The following is a 14,858-nucleotide window of genomic DNA, read 5'->3' on the forward strand; positions in this document are numbered from 1 at the left end:
CCAGACATAAAGCAGTTGGCGTAGCTGTAGCACGTTTATTGAGGGGAATGGTTAAGGGTGACAGGAAATTCAAGGAGGGAGAAGGATTGTGGGATACCAAAGCAAAAGTGGCTGCCTGGTTGGATCTTGGAAAATGGGGGGGTGGGGCATGTGAAAGGTGGATTACGTGTGCTGTGTGGCTGATTTGGGAATTAAGACAGAATGACTGGGTGGAGGGGGTGGTTCTGGTTAGAGTTGGGAATGGGGCTTAGGGTATCTGTGCAGTCTGAGGTTGAGGGTCCTACTGGGCCTGAAATAGGTGTCCAAGGGTGAGGTGGGGGTCAGAAAAGGGGTTTAAGAGTCTGGGAGGGGGCGCTGGCTGGGGGTTTAAGTCACAAGATGGGTGGGGAGAGTAGATTGTCCAGTTGGAATGAGGGGAAGGATCCAGAATCTCAAGGCCCAGGCCTTGGATGGTCTGGATATTCAAGGGGTGGAGGGGGATTATGCTTGACTGGCCTGGGGTGGGGGCAGGGCTAGCCACACCATAATCCAGTGTTGGAGAGGGAAGAGGATTAAAATGCTGTGATGTGGAGATGTTTTAATAGATGAGTCAGAAGGAAGCAGAGGAGGGAGTTCTGAGAGGGTTTACATGCCAAGAAAGTGGGGCCAGGAGACTACAGGCTGTAGGTTGTACCCCAGGGCAGGGAATCTAGGAGATGTCAGGAGTTTGAAAACTGGAGGGGGTGTGAGAATGGGAGTGTCGGTGGAATGATCTACGTTACCAGGGCAGGGTCTATGTGGGGAAGGGTCAGGGTCAGGGTAGGATCCCAGACTGGGTGGGTGGTTTTGGCGCGCTTGGGACATCTGGCTGGGCGGAGTCAGGTCGGCTTTAAAAGAGGGGGCCTGAGGCGGCTCCCGGGATCCAGGCATGACGCCTACTTGGCAGCAGCCTGCGGCTGCGGCAGTGGGGCCTGGGGCGTTGTGGGTGCGGCCTGGATGGACAGGACGCCCTCAGGGGACAGCGCGGACGTCACGGCGGCAGGGTCAACGCCAGCCGGCAATTTGTAGCGGCGGTGGAATTCACGCGCGATGTATCCATGCTCATCCTGGAGAGAGAGGGGACTTGAGTGGCCCCGCCCCTTCCCCATGGATGCCCCGCCCCTCCGGCCTGCGGGTCCCGCCTACGCATTCTGGCCCCACCCCTGCCAGCGGGCTCACCGGGCGCTCCTCGTGGCGCGCATGCACCTCCACGTGGTCGCCAACCACCTTGACGGCGATTTCCTCCGGGGAGAAGTGCTTCACATCCAGCAGCACTGAGAAATGCCCAGGCTCCGTCGGGACCTAAGCACAGCCCGATCGTCATCACTGGGGCGAGGCCCCCAGGAGCCAACAGAGCCCTTCCCCCATTGGTTCTGGGGCTGCCCCTGTCGCAGGCCTCCGGAACTGGGCAGTCCCCTTTCCCACTTGTAGCCCCAGAGGATCTCTTCACCCAGAATAACTGCTATCATCCGTCCCCCTGTAATCACTGAGATTCTCTCATCCAGAGAGATGAGGCCCTCTTCCCCTGCAAGGTCAGGGACCTCCACTCTCACAGGGTGAGGCCTGCGCCCTCCCCCAGTGTCAGAGTGTCCTTTGGACACAGAATCCCCAGCCCCCTAATACCTCAGAACTTCTGATGCCCTTACTGCACACCAATTACCCCCCCACCGGAAATTGCCAAGATGCCTCTTCCTCCAGCTTCCAGTGTCGTCTTTTTACCCTCCCACTGGAGTCACGGGGCCACTTACGCCCTCCACAGTTACAGTACTCTCCCCCCAACTTCTCAGAGTAGCCAGCCACCCTCTTTCTCAAGTCACAGGACCCTTCCTACCCCTCTGTCTCTCCAGGAGACATAGGGTCACCACGTACAGTCTCCAAATTCTTCCCCGAGAAATGACAAAACATTCCCTCCCCTCAGGAGCCCCTGGGAACCCCCATGCCCTTCAGAGTAACTGAGCGCCCCCTCTTCCCCAGATTTCCCGGGTCATCAGCCCCCTTCAGAGTCGCTAAAGATCGCCTCCGAGTGACGGCCCCACCCTATCCGTGACTCAGTCATTCCAGCCCCTCACAGCTGAGACCCTCCTCAGATGACCAGGGGCCTCCCACCCGCCTTAGTATTCCGGCCTGTGAGATTCCATACTAAGGAATTCTGGAAGCCCCTCGAGTGGCCGGACTCTCCACCCGGCTCAAAGTCGGGGGACATTCCTCACCGCCCCTTCGGGATGACCGGGGGCCCCAAGCCTTGCAAGTGGTCGAGTTACCGCCCTCCCCCAGGCCTGGCACCTGGGCGGTAGGCAGCGCCACGCTGGGTGCGCGCAGGTAGTAGGGGGCCAGTGAGGCGGGGCAGAGCGCAGCCAGCTCGGCCTCCAGCAGCCCCTCGCCGAAGCGCTGGTCGAAGAGGCGCCCAGGCGCCGAAAGCCCGGGCAACGGGGCCGAAGCGCGGCGCAGCCAAGACGGCTGCACAGGCACGGGGATCTCCATCCTGCTTCGCCGCCGCCGCCGCCGCCCCTAGGCTCCGCAGTGCCCCTGCGTGCGCCGCAGCAGCTCTTATAGTACGCCTTGTGTCCGCCCCTCGGCGGGCCGCCCGGGGACATTGGGACCGCTGCCAGCCCCGGCCATTAATAGAGCCTTATTTAGAAAGCCCAACAATGACTTGGCCATTTATTAAGCGCCTGCTGGATGCCAGAGAGGTGATCCCCCGCTTTCCCAAAGGGGAAACTAAGGCTGAGGAGGCGTAGCCTTGACGGCGCAGCATTTGGGACCCAGGGCCCGAAAACCCCACCGCAGAGTTCGCAGTCCCTTTAATTCACTCCCGCCCTGCAGGCAGCCCTGGGGATGACGCAGACGGCGGTCTTAAGAGCAGATTCTTGGGTACAGGGAATGTGGTAGCCGGCCAGGCTGTCAGGAGGACACAGAACAGACCCGACTCCCATCTCAGCAGAACGCTGGGCCCAGCCCCCCGGCAAGCCGGGCCTAATTCGGGGCCTCTGACTCAGCCTCGGGTGAGCAGAGTAGCGGGGTCTGCCAGGTGAGCAGCGGCCAGAGGGCGCGGGCACGAACAGTCCAGGCTGGCCCCCCAGGGGCCGCGCGCCGGGCCCGAAATAGCTCGTTTTGATCCCACCACCTCGGCTAGGAGCCCAGGCCTGGCACTTAGCGCAACCAGCTGCTCCTACAGCAAGACGGGAAGTGGTTAATGACTCCGCGGCACCGGTTGGCTGGCGCGACTGATGGAGGGGCGGCAGTTAGGCGACAGACTCCCCGATTGCCCTGTACCCAAGAAACGGTGGTTACTTTGGAGTCCAGACAAGCTTTCGGCAGCAAAAGTAGGAGTGGCTATAAGGCAGGGCTGGAAAGAGAGAGTACTTTATGACCCCTCCTAACCGCGAGCTCACCCTCGGATCCTTCCCATTGGCTCACAAGCTTGCCAATTACTGCTACGCGCTACGGTTCTCCAATCAAACACGCTCTCTCAGTCAGTTCGAAGGTACGGCCAGTTGTGCGACATCTCCCTTTGGCCGCTTCCCAGTTACTTTTGTTTTCTCCTCCATCATTGGTCGCCCTGGAGGCCGCTCTCTTCCCGCACGGGCACTCCGGGAGAGGGACGGGCCTGGCCAGGCATTGCTTAGCAACAAAGATGCACGCAGGCTCAGCCCAGTGAGAGAACGGAGCTGGCGGAAGCGCCCAGGTAGCTGCTGGATGGACCGCGGGTGAGGCCGATCCTTCTCCCGGGGACCCCAGGAGGCCTGGAGAGGACCTAGGGTGAGATGAACACAGCGTCGGGTCCGATTTGCTAAGGTCCGGAGTCTCTATTTTTAAAACCGCACTGGAACTACGACTCCCAAGATGCTCCACATCCGCCGGCAGCGCCAGCTTTGGACTTCACCATCTCGGGGTCCCATTGCGTCTTACGTTCCACTTTCCAAGTGGCTCCAAGGGCTTTTCGTTTTCTTCCACGGGTGTCCAGTGTCATCTTGGGAGTTAAATTTCTGAATTTTAAAACTGCCCCAGATTCCTGTGGGTGTTGGTTTTTAACTTTATTGCTTAGACGGAGCCCAGTTGCTGTTGGGGATTGTAGTCCTTTTACCATTTACACCTTAGTGTACCCAGGACTTTATGGGAAATGTACAGTGTAAGGGGTTAGCCGTGGTTCTCAACCCGAGCTCCACGTCGAAATCACCTGGGACGGTGCCAAAGAGATACAGATGACTAGCCCACTTCCAGATATTATGATTCTTTTCGGCTTGGGGTAAGGACCATGTATCTGTATTTTTAAAAGGCTCCTTTATTGGATTCAGGCTTAAGTTGGCAGTTCTTGGTTTTCTGAGACTGCCCCCAAGGGCTGGTGGGTAATCGAGCCTCTAGTATCATTATCTTGAATGTGCAGCGCTGCTTCATGGGAATTATAGTTCATCTCTTCCTGGAATCTATGGGAGTGGTAATCTGGTTCTCCCCTCCTCTTCCCAACCCTGAAACCTGACTCCAGCCCACAACCCCCCAACAGGAAGGCTCTGCCTGCCAAACTCACTCTCCTCTTGCAGTCTGCCAGTTTTCTCCATCCAAGACAACCCCCTTGAGGATACTGCCCTGGATCAAAGCCACTATTGGCCATCCGAAAGCCAGACTTGGCACCCCAAGGTGAGGACACTCCATAGAGAGTGCTGTGTGTGAGCCCAGTGGTGAGGGAGTGACAACCAGAGGCAAGGAGGACATGTGATGAGAGACAGGGGTGAGAGATTAAGAGACAGTCCCTCCTCCCCTCCCCATGGCTCTGCCCTCACCCAGTCTTCTGTCATCTGGATCCCTTGTTGTAGCCCCCAGTCACTCTAAGTTGTAACCATTGTGGGATATGTTTCCTCCCCTCTCGACTCGACTAAGACAAACTTCACGTGTGCCTTCATTCCCCTACAGGGATGACCCGTCCACCCTCACTTTCTTCTCTCCTTACCTCCCTATCTTAGACCCTGACCCTATCCAGGTCCCAGAGGTCCAGGCCCGCAGAAGCTCCGAAGGCTCTGGCCACAGGTCCCAGCTCCTCTGAACTGTTTGAAGAGTCCTGGCCATCCAGCTCAGAAAGCCCTTCCCCGCCCAGCACCACTGAAGGACAGATGGGAACCTCTCCGTCACCCACCCTGATCGACAGCAGGGAGTCCGTGGTGGCCAAGTAAGTCCCAGCAGCCCTGGGGGAGAGAAGGGTTTGGATCAGGAGGGGGTAGGCATCCCATAATAATCACCATAGCAAGAGTTGTTTATGCAACACTTTTAGGACCACACTTTATGTGTGCTGTTAAGAGCTCTGGAGGTAGGTTGCCTGGGTTCAAATCCCAGCTCTACCACTTACCCTCTGTATGATCTGGGCCTCAGTTTCTTCATCTGTAAATTGGGGGTATTAACAGCATATATCCCCTAGGGCTGTTTTAAGCTTTCAATGTGTTACTGTCTATAAAGTATCTAGTATCTATAAAGTATGCTATCACATAGTGAGCCCTTGGATTTGTAGCATCTAAGTTCAGCTGCTCTACCAAACAGCCCCAAATTACTTGTGTCTTAATCAAGAGAGCATTTATTTCTCCCTCACGCAACAGTCCAGGCAGAAGCAACGAAGGCCAACATGGCATCCCCTGGCTCAGGTGTCAGGGACATGGTTTGCTTCCTGTCTTGTTGCCTCCCATCACTAAGCTTTTGCCCTTTCCTTTATGGACCAGAATGGCTCCCAACCACATCCACTCTCCAGAATCACATCTCCTCATCTCAAAACCCTGCTGGTCAAGAACTTAGTTATGGGGCCATAAAACTATAGGGGCCTCTGAGAAATGCATCTGCAGAAGAGTGGCTATGGGCCTAGTATTATACAGGCTTATATAATACTGCATTACTCTGTAAGAGAAAACAGATGTTGAGGGACAAGCACTAGGTACTGCCAAAGTATCTGATAAACTTCGCTATTGTTATTATTATTATTTGGCTCTCCTCCTTCACCCGCCTCCCATTCTCTGATGCTCACAGGTACATAAACCGGTTCCGTCAGGCTCAGCCCACAAGCCGAGAGGAGCGCCAGCCTGCAGGCCCAACCCCAGCTGACTTTTGGTGGCTCCGGCCTGAATCTCCAGACACCAGCAGTCAACTTGCTGCAGGTACCAGCTTCAGTCCTGTCCACTGCCGGCCTAAAACCTTTCCTGATCAATGCCCCCAGCAGACATTTCCCATGCCTCCCTAAAAATCAACTGGGGCTTCTCAGCAGGAGCCAATGAACCAGAAGGAAGACCCAGCACAGCAGTCCCAATTCTTGCCAAGTTGGCCAGTGCATCTCAGGCAAAGGCTGTGCCCCCCCTTGAGGAAATGAAGCAGGTGATATATATTCTCATCTACCTTCTTCCCTGTGTACCTGAACTGATACCACCAGCCCTAGGATAGAATTACAGAGTCAATCCCCAATTCAAGGAAGCTTAAAGAAAAAAGGAGGATTTGTTGGCTCATGCAATCAAGAAATCTAAATGTATATGCTTTCAGGCATGGCTGGATCCAGGTGTTTGAATGGTTTTAGGAGGAACTTGACTCTCTTGACTCTCTGTTCCTCTTTCTTGGGCTCAGTCTCAGGCAGGCTTTCCCCTTGAAGTAGTGAACATGGCCCCAGTGACTCTTGGCTTCTAGCTTACATAATCACTTTAGTGGAAAGAGGAGCATTTTCCAGTAGTTCCATCCAGAGCCCCAGAGCTTACTCTCGTTCATTCATTCATTCTTTTTTTTTTTTTTTTTTTTTTTTTTGCTATTCATTTATCTTTGAGCCAGTTGCTGTGGAACCAGAAGACAGACTATTGTGATTAGCCAGGCCTGGTCAGGAAGGTGGGGTCAGCCCTTCTCCCACAATAATGACTAGAAGGAGGGGTGTGAATCCCCAGAGGAAAACTGGGTCCCCCTTCCCTGGGGAGGAGGAGTGGATTCCTTAGATGGCTTACCAGCATGTGAGCCTATCAGCTGTAACACAGACCTGTACTCCAGGTCTTGTGTCCAAAGTCTGTTTCCCAGCACCCTTTAAGATGGAGCTAGCCTTGGGCGCCTGGGTGGCTCAGTGGGTTAGGCCACTGCCTTCGGCTTGGGTCGTGGTCTCGGGGTCCTGGGATCGAGCCCCGCGTCGGGCTCTCTGCTCGGCGGGGAGCCTGCTTCCCTTCCTCTCTCTCTGCCTGCCTCTCTGCCTACTTGTGATCTCTCTGTCAAATAAATAAATAAATAAGATGGAGCTAGCCTCGAATCCCTCCTCCTCGCAGAGCCTCAACACATGGAACTCGTCCCTGCTGGACCTGGAGACACTGAGCCTACAGAGCAGAGCTGCCAGGCTGCTCAGACGCAGGTAGGTGCCTTTCCTGCCCGCCCCCCGCCAGCTCCAGGGCCCTCGCACCGCCTCTGAGACCTCTTTTGCCTTGCTTGTGCTTTCTCCCTACAGCAAGGCATCCATCTCTGCCTCCTCACTAAGCCCTAGCGATACCAGCAGCTCCTCATTCCCAGTCAGCTCTGATGGCCTCTCTCCCTTCTCCGTGACCTTCACCCCTGACTTCAGCAAGGGCTCTGACCCCAAGGCACATGGTAAGTTCTGAGGCAAGGATCGAGAAGAGACTGGATGTGAATCCCAGCTCTGACATCTATCCACTCTGGGCCTCTCTGTTTCTCCAAGTTTTAAATCAGCAATAAATGAGTTGAGGGTACAGGGAGCTCTTGCCACAGTCCTCACAGCACCAGTTGTTAACATGGCAGGTTCTCTCTCTGCCTCCTGTTTGCAGTTCTGAACACAAATTTCCAAAATCTGAAGGCCTTTTCCTCATTTGGCCCCGTACCTGCTTGGACAGCAAAATCTGACCGAAAGAATATAAAGGCTGTTTATCATCTCTCTGTATCTCATTGAGGGTGAATAGACATACTTTTTGCTATGACTGTGTTACCTTGAACCACAGGAAACTTGTCCTTGTTAGTAAAAGATGGTTGAGTATGGATAATTTCATATTGTTCAACCAAATACTAATGTGTCTAGGGTACCGAGCCAGCCCTCTGCTGGTGCTGGACGTATGATGTGATTTCGCTGAAGCAGGCAAATTGTTGAACTCCTAATTCCAGCCACCTGAAGTCTTCAGATTTCAGAGATGGGATTATGGACCTGGATTACTGTTACTCCATGGCCAGGTCCTGGGACGCAGTGGTGCACAGGACAGATCCTGTCCGTGTCTTATGGGGTTCGAGTGAATGGGGACAGGCAGGCACAGAAAACAGGTGCACCTGCGTGGTATGTGATCCTGGCAGAGCTCTCGCTTGTCTGATTCTTTGCTTCTTTTCAGCTTTACCTCACCTTTCATTCTCCTCTCCTTCCTAAACCTCAGTGTTCTCATCTGCAAAATGAGGATAAAGCTAGTATCTACTCCATGAGTTGTCCTTTAAATTTACTCATCCTTTCGTCTAAAAAGCATTGAATATCTATTGTGGATGAGGCCCTGGCAGGGGACTTGGGGATTCCACAGTGAAACAGCTGTGTGTGGTCCCACCTTCATGGTCCTCATAGGACATGTGGGCCAGAAAGTAACCACGTAACCCCACAAACACATGTGAAATGTAAGCAGAAATGAGGGCCCTGTAAGAGAGGATGGTGATGCTGGGAAGTCAGAGAAGGCCTTCTTGGAAGAGGTGCTAAGTGGAGACCTGAACAACAAAGGTGGGGACAACACCCCTACAGCATATACAGAGGACCTCAGGTGGAAGGGAGCACGGTGCAGATAATGGACTAGAAAAGGGGGGGGTGGTGTTTGAGAGTAGTATGGGGTCAGATTACATTGGGCCATGGAAGCATGGGAGGCATTTGGTCATTATCTGAGTACTGGGGAGCCATGGGAGGGTTCTGAGCAGAGAGGGATTCAATCTTTCTTGGGTTATTAACAGACTCCCTCTGGCTACTGTCACCCCACCCCCACCCCACTGCCCCACCGTGAGAGATGCTGGTAGTTTCTCTTGGGCCAGAGCCTAAGGAACAGAGTAGAGGGAAGGGGCCAGCTTTGGAAGTAGAGTCACAGGAAACAGAAGGGAGTGGGAGAGAGAAACATCCAGGATGACACCCTCTTCTCTATGCAGCATCAGATGGTGGGGCTTCATAGAGACAAGAGCCCTACTGATCTTGACGGATGAAGTTGGGCTCTGGGTGCTGAGAATGATGTCCATTTGCCCCACTGAACTGAGGACAGCCTATGGCCCTCCCCTTGGTCACTGCTGTATCCCTGGACCCTGCAGTTCAATATAATAAATAGTTCCTTTGGCATTTATGCCCAGATACTGATGGCACCAGCCTTGTTCTTGACACTGCAGATGTAGTGATAGTCAGATAGACGAAAATCACTGCCCTTGGGTAGCTGGCATTGCAAAGGGAGAGAGAAGAAAGCAAAGAAGTACCACACTGAATATGTTAGAAGGCAGAAAGAGCTAAGAAGGAACCTGGAACAGGAAAGAGGATATGGGCTGGCAGTTGTTGCAGTTTTAAATAGACTGGCCAGGGAAGGCCCCACTAAGAAGGGGATCTGAATAAAGATCTGAGTAAAGATCTGAAGCATGGGAGGGATGGAACCGTGTGCATCCAGGAGGGAACAGCACTCCAAGCAGTGGGAAGCACAAACGCAAAAGCTTGCTTTTTACCAAGACAGGGGAGGTTTCCATTCCAGGAGGGCCCTGACCTGACTCAGATGTTCCCAGGCTCCCTCTGGCTGCGGTGGGTGTGGAGGGGTGTGGGGGGTTAGACAGGACAGATTGAGAGGACAGAAGTAGACCAGAGAAGATCCTGCTGTGGGGCTGGCCCCAGGAAATGGCAGTCAAGAGGGGGAGAAGTGAGTAGATTCTGGAGAATCTGTCTTGTTCACTGCTGTGAACACCATGTCCAGAACAGTGCCTGGCATATAGGAAGAACTCAATAAATATTTGCTGATGAATAAAGAACTGAATGACGACAGGTTAAGAAGCCCATGAGTGCTCTTGCCTCTGACTCTGCCCCTTTTCTCGCTTCCTGCTTGGGAGAGGAGCTGGGACATTATCTGGAGAGCCTGTCTGAATACCTTTCTGGTACAGTCAGAGGGGGTATGCACGCTGTCCTTGGTTTGCTCATCACACCAGCCTGTGACCTTACCCTTCCTCCTTCTACTTACCCCACAGCAACACCAGTACCTGCCTCCATCCCTGCGCCAGCCCAGGTCTCCTCCCAGGCACCCCTGCATCCAGAGGATGACATTCTATACCAGTGGCGGCAGCGGCGGAAGCTTGAACGGGCTCGGGCTCAGGCTCGAGGAGGACAGGGTGATGGAACCTGGGTACTACCCCAGACTCCTGCCCTCACCACTCCAGTGAGAGCGGGGGTGGGGGTAGGGGTGAGGGTTGGGGAATGAGGTTGGGAGCTTGAGGGGGCTGGAGGGAGGGATGCTAAGGGAAGTTGGAGGAAGGGGAAGCCAGAAGGGAACTGAAGAACCCTCTGCCCTTTTCCTCCCTCTCCCGTCCCTGCCCGCATTTGTCTACAGGCCCATTCTGCCCCTGCAGAGACTCTCGGCTCCCTGGGAACCCAGCCTCCCTGCGTCCCACATTGGGCCAGTGTGGCCCGACCTGGGCCCCTGGAGGCCTTCTATATGGAGAGACCTCCTATTCCCCCAGGGTTCTCTCCACACATCTTTTGGGGTCCCAGCCCCCATGGGTTCTTCTGGGCCCCGCAGTCTGGTCCCTGGGTATCTCTCGGGGCCATTCCTCCCGCACCGTCAACCCCTGTGGCTCTGGCTGCCACATCCCTGCCCCCCGCCTCCACCTCGGCACCCGCAGCCTCCACCCTCCCGCCCCCAACCGCCCCCCAGGACCCGCCCACTCCTGCTCCAAGCTGCCCGGCCCAGCCGGAGAGGCAGGGCCCCAAGCCTCGGAGTAGCAGAGCCCCGCGCCAGGAGTCGGCTGGGGCAGTCGTGGCAGCTGACAAGGAGCCTGGTCCCCAGCTCAGAGGCGCCCTGGGCCAAGTAGTATCAGCTCGACTCTTCCCCGATGGCCTGGAGGACACGCCCCCTCACCTTGAGAGCCCACCTCTACCCGAGGGTGAATCTCTGAAAGTCAAAGCCACACAGCCCCAAACCAAGATTGCGCCACCTCGCTCAGAGGTCACGCCCCCTCTATCTGGATCAGAATTTCCCAAGGCACAGACTCCACCAAGTCGGTCTAAAGCCGAGTCTCCGAAAGCCAAGGCCACGCTCCCCCTAGCGGTGTGGGAGCCTAGGGAAGACAAAGACACTCCCTTGGCTGAAGCTGGGTATCAGGCGCCCAAGGTCCGGCCCACTCCAGCTAAGGAGGCATTCCCTGGCGCCAGGGCCCCGCCCCCTTCCTTCAAGGCAGGGTCTCTCGAGGCGGTGGCTGCTCCCTCCTCTGCTGCTGGCCACGCCCCCTCAGAAGATCTGCTCTGCCAGGCTGCCAGACTTCTAGAGGAGGCGGAAGGTGAGCTGATGGGCGTGGCTGCGCGGATCTGGACGGCAGTCCAGCACCTTACGAGTCAACAGCCTGGCGCTCGCCCTTTTTCCCCTAGACTCTGACGGCAGCGAGTTCCAGGACGACCCGGTACTTCAGTTGCTAAGAGTTCAGAGGGCCGAGCTGAGACGCCAGAAAAGGTGACCGTCGCCGGGATATACAACACCCCGTTCCCAGAGCCATCCACCACCCCAGACTCCAATCCTGAGCACATAACCTGAGCCTCTACTATCCTGGCCTTTTTTGCAGGAAAGTGGACGCCCAACTATGCCTCTTACTGGAGCACACTGAAGACCCAGGGACTTGGTCTCCTCCAACCAGGTCGCCCCCCCAGGTCCCCAGGAAGGCGTCTGCAGAGGGAAGGAGTTTCTCTTGAGACCAGACAATATTGAATTGTACAAATTATGTTTTTCCCAATACAATATATTATTTTTTTCACGTTACTGATTGTCTCTGAGAAAGTTGTTCAGGAAAGGCTGAGGGTTATGCTAATTTAGAGAAATAGCTCCCTCCCGCCCCAATCCACCCTCTGCCCCACCCCCACTGTAGTTCCCAACCGACCGTTGGCACAAAATCTCTTCCCGTTTCCCCTCTGAGGAATCCTCTCTGAGGTCCGGAGAGGGGGAGCGGTTCCAGGCCAGATTTCAGGCAAGACTGAGACTCACCTTAGTTGACTCTCAGCTCAGAAGCGGATCCTCCTGACTCAGCTGAAACCAAAGGGCTGTGTTCGGGGCTAATGAAGCTAATGGGGTCATCAGGGTGCTGGACAATGGTCAGCCCTCAGTCGGCAGCCTGCTTGAGCCCACAGCAGCATTCGGCGTGCTCATCCCTCCCTCTTTGAAACACTTCTTCCCCTCTTCCCAGTGCCCCACCATTCTCCTCACCTCTCTGGTCACACCTTGTCATTGCCCCAGCCTGTCACTTGAGGATATCCCAGGTCCCTGGCCTTAACTGTATGTATTCATTCCCAGGTGCTCTCATCTAGCTTCACCTGTCTGGACATCACCTGTCTGGACTTTTGAAAAACCTGTTGTTTTGTCTGTAAATTCTTTGACACACTTCCCATTAAGAAGTAGAGTCAGTGTCCATTCTCCCTGAAACTAGGTAGAACTCTGGGGACTGCCTCAACAAATAGAATACAGAGGAAATGACCCTGCTTTAAGTTTCTAAACCAGATTAGAAAAGGTGATACAATTTCCACCTGGTGGCCCAGCATCCCCTCTCTTTTGTGTGCTTTGGAGCCCTGGGCTGCCATGTAAAAAGTGCAGTTGCCCTACTGAGTAGGGATTTTGGTTACACGGGTGTATGCACTTGTCAAGATTCAGTGAAAATTCTGAATTTTATTGTAGGTAGAGTTGATCTCAAAATAAAAACAAATATTGAACTCTAGTTAAAGATATGCATGCTGAAGTGTTTAGGGGATAGTATGCCAATATCTGTTATTTATTCTGAAATATATCCAAAAAATAGTGAGACTACTGGAATAGAATGAATAGAGTAATAGGTGACCGGGATATAAAATAGATACAGTAAAATGTCAGTGGTAGGATCTAAGTGGTGGGTATATGGGTGTCTACTGTGAAATTCTTCAACTTTGCTATATGTTAGAAACTTTTCGTAATAAAATATTGGGAGAATTTATGACTAGGGTTATTTTGATATCTGTATTTATTAAAAAGGGACGATATAACGGGTTTCTGTTAAAAGTAGCTTCTGAGGGCTCCTGGGTGGCTCAGGCAGTTAAGCGTTTATTTGACTTTGGCTCAGGTCATGATCCCGGAATCCTGGGATCAAGTCCCGTGTCAGGCTCCCCACTAAACAGGGAGGCTGCTTCTCCCTCTGCCTTTATCCCTGCTGATGCTCCTCTCTCAAATAAAGAAATAAATCTTTTTTAAAAAGTAGCTGTGTATATCATAGACATGGTATATATTTGTTTTCAACCTTTTTGAACAAACCATACATTGAAATGATATTTTTTAAAAAAGGAAATTGCTGTTTAGATATAAAGAGAAATAAAAGATTTTTTTTAAAGATTTTTTCTTTATTTATCTGACAGAGATGACAAGTAGGCAGAGAGGCAGGCAGAGAGAGAGGAGGAAACAGGCTCCCCGATGAGCAGAAAGCCCGATGCGGGGCTCGATCCCAGGACCCTGGGATCATGACCTGAGCCGAAGGCAGCGGCTTAACCCACTGAGCCACCCAGGTGCCCCTAAAAGATGTTTATAGTAGCAGAACTTGATCTAGTTGGGGGTGACTGGAGCCTAGAAGAATTTCTGAGGAAGTTACAACTTAAGCTGAGACAGGTAGGAATTAACTCATTGACAAAAGGCCATCCTAATTACTATTGCTGGATTATAAATCATCCCCAAAATTTAGTGGCATAAAACAATTATTTTATTGTTCATGGATTCTGTGAATCAGAAATTCAGACAGGGCACAGTTGGGGACAGCTTATTTCTACTCCATGATGTCTAGGGGTTCAGCTAGAAAGACGCAAAGGTGACTTGACAGCCAGGGACAGAATTTCTGGAGCTTCTCCACTTACAAGTCCTGCACCAGGGCTCAGATGACTCCAAGGCTGTGCTCAGATGGAACTGTAGACTCTAGTGCTTACACATGGTCTCTCCACAGGGCTTGGGCTTCCTCAAAGCATGGCTTCCTGGCCATAGGTGCACTTCTCACATGATGCCACAAAGCTCTAGAGCTAGTCGTTCCAGCAGACAAAAAGGAAGATGCATTGCTTTTTTGCAACTTAGCCTCAGATATAGCATAATGTCAATTCCACTATTCTCTGTTGGTTGAAGTTGTCAGTCTTGCTCAGATTCAAGGGGTAGAGGACACAGAGTCCAGCTTTTCATGAAATCCGTGTCAAGGAATTTGCAGTCATTTTAAAGACTGCAGGCAACGGGAACATCATGTAAGAAATCCCTGCAATGGGAGTGAAGTCTGCAAGTTCAATAAGCTGAAATAAGTAACTCTAAATTGAGCCCTCCTCAGCATTCCCTTTCCCCAATCCTGGCTTAATTTTTTCTCCTTAGAATTTATCACCTTCTGATTTGCTATATTTTTGAATATTTTGTTCATTGTTTTCTCCAACCAGCTTCTGAGCCCCATGTGAGCAGGATATATTTTCCCTTGTTTTGGTTACTGATGTAGCCACAAAGTAAGTAACTAGAGTTTTTGAAAGAGTGAATAAATCAAAGCGGTGCTCTCTGAGGTGAGGGCCCCTGTTGAGAACACGACCAGGGGAAAAGTTCTCTCGGAAAGGGCGTTGTTAATAGCCTTTTTGGGGCCTGGCTCAAGTCAGAGGCAGAACGATTGGGACTGGCTTTATG

General features: G+C 53.0%; 2 protein-coding genes across 4 annotated transcripts; one reads left to right on the forward strand and one right to left on the reverse strand.

The window, feature by feature from the left end:
- Positions 1–20: 20 nt before the first annotated feature.
- Positions 21–2,615, reverse strand: HSPB6 (heat shock protein family B (small) member 6). The gene is made up of 3 exons (XM_059153308.1): positions 2,302–2,615; positions 1,198–1,320; positions 21–1,085 (listed from the first exon to the last, which is right to left on the reverse strand). The coding sequence occupies exons 1-3, from the start codon at positions 2,497–2,499 to the stop codon at positions 915–917; spliced, it is 492 nt and encodes a 163-aa protein (XP_059009291.1). The 5' UTR covers positions 2,500–2,615; the 3' UTR covers positions 21–914.
- Positions 2,616–3,783: 1,168 nt separating this feature from the next.
- PROSER3 (proline and serine rich 3) lies at positions 3,784–11,966 on the forward strand. 3 transcript variants are annotated; one of them, XM_059153304.1, is made up of 11 exons: positions 3,784–4,264; positions 4,557–4,653; positions 4,977–5,179; positions 6,022–6,149; positions 6,254–6,363; positions 7,281–7,363; positions 7,457–7,596; positions 10,189–10,376; positions 10,548–11,493; positions 11,582–11,663; positions 11,773–11,966. In XM_059153304.1, exons 1-11 carry the CDS (start codon positions 4,221–4,223, stop codon positions 11,897–11,899), a joined length of 2,148 nt encoding a protein of 715 aa, XP_059009287.1. In that variant the 5' UTR covers positions 3,784–4,220; the 3' UTR covers positions 11,900–11,966. The 3 variants fall into 3 exon arrangements, with proteins under 3 accessions (XP_059009287.1, XP_059009288.1, XP_059009289.1); XM_059153305.1 differs by lacking the exons at positions 11,582–11,663; positions 11,773–11,966 and having other exon boundaries at positions 10,189–10,329; positions 10,548–11,081; XM_059153306.1 differs by lacking the exons at positions 10,189–10,376; positions 10,548–11,493; positions 11,582–11,663; positions 11,773–11,966 and adding an exon at positions 7,791–7,927.
- Positions 11,967–14,858: the final 2,892 nt, after the last annotated feature.

Source organism: Mustela lutreola, chromosome 16, assembly GCF_030435805.1.
Source record: "Mustela lutreola isolate mMusLut2 chromosome 16, mMusLut2.pri, whole genome shotgun sequence".
Classification (NCBI taxonomy): domain Eukaryota; kingdom Metazoa; phylum Chordata; class Mammalia; order Carnivora; family Mustelidae; genus Mustela; species Mustela lutreola.

Bases quoted from the DNA above. Each gene is read 5' to 3' on its own strand.
- HSPB6 (XM_059153308.1), bottom strand. From the start codon at position 2,499: ATGGAGATCCCCGTGCCTGTGCAGCCGTCTTGGCTGCGCCGCGCTTCG. The intron at 1,321-2,301 runs GTGCCAGGCCTG...GGCTGTGCTTAG, and splicing joins TGGCGCTGCCTACCGCCCAG to GTCCCGACGGAGCCTGGGCA. The intron at 1,086-1,197 runs GTGAGCCCGCTG...CTCTCTCTCCAG, and splicing joins CGCGCCACGAGGAGCGCCCG to GATGAGCATGGATACATCGC.
- PROSER3 (XM_059153304.1), top strand. From the start codon at position 4,221: ATGACTAGCCCACTTCCAGATATTATGATTCTTTTCGGCTTGGG. The intron at 5,180-6,021 runs GTAAGTCCCAGC...TGATGCTCACAG, and splicing joins AGGGAGTCCGTGGTGGCCAA to GTACATAAACCGGTTCCGTC. The intron at 6,150-6,253 runs GTACCAGCTTCA...GGGGCTTCTCAG, and splicing joins CAGCAGTCAACTTGCTGCAG to CAGGAGCCAATGAACCAGAA.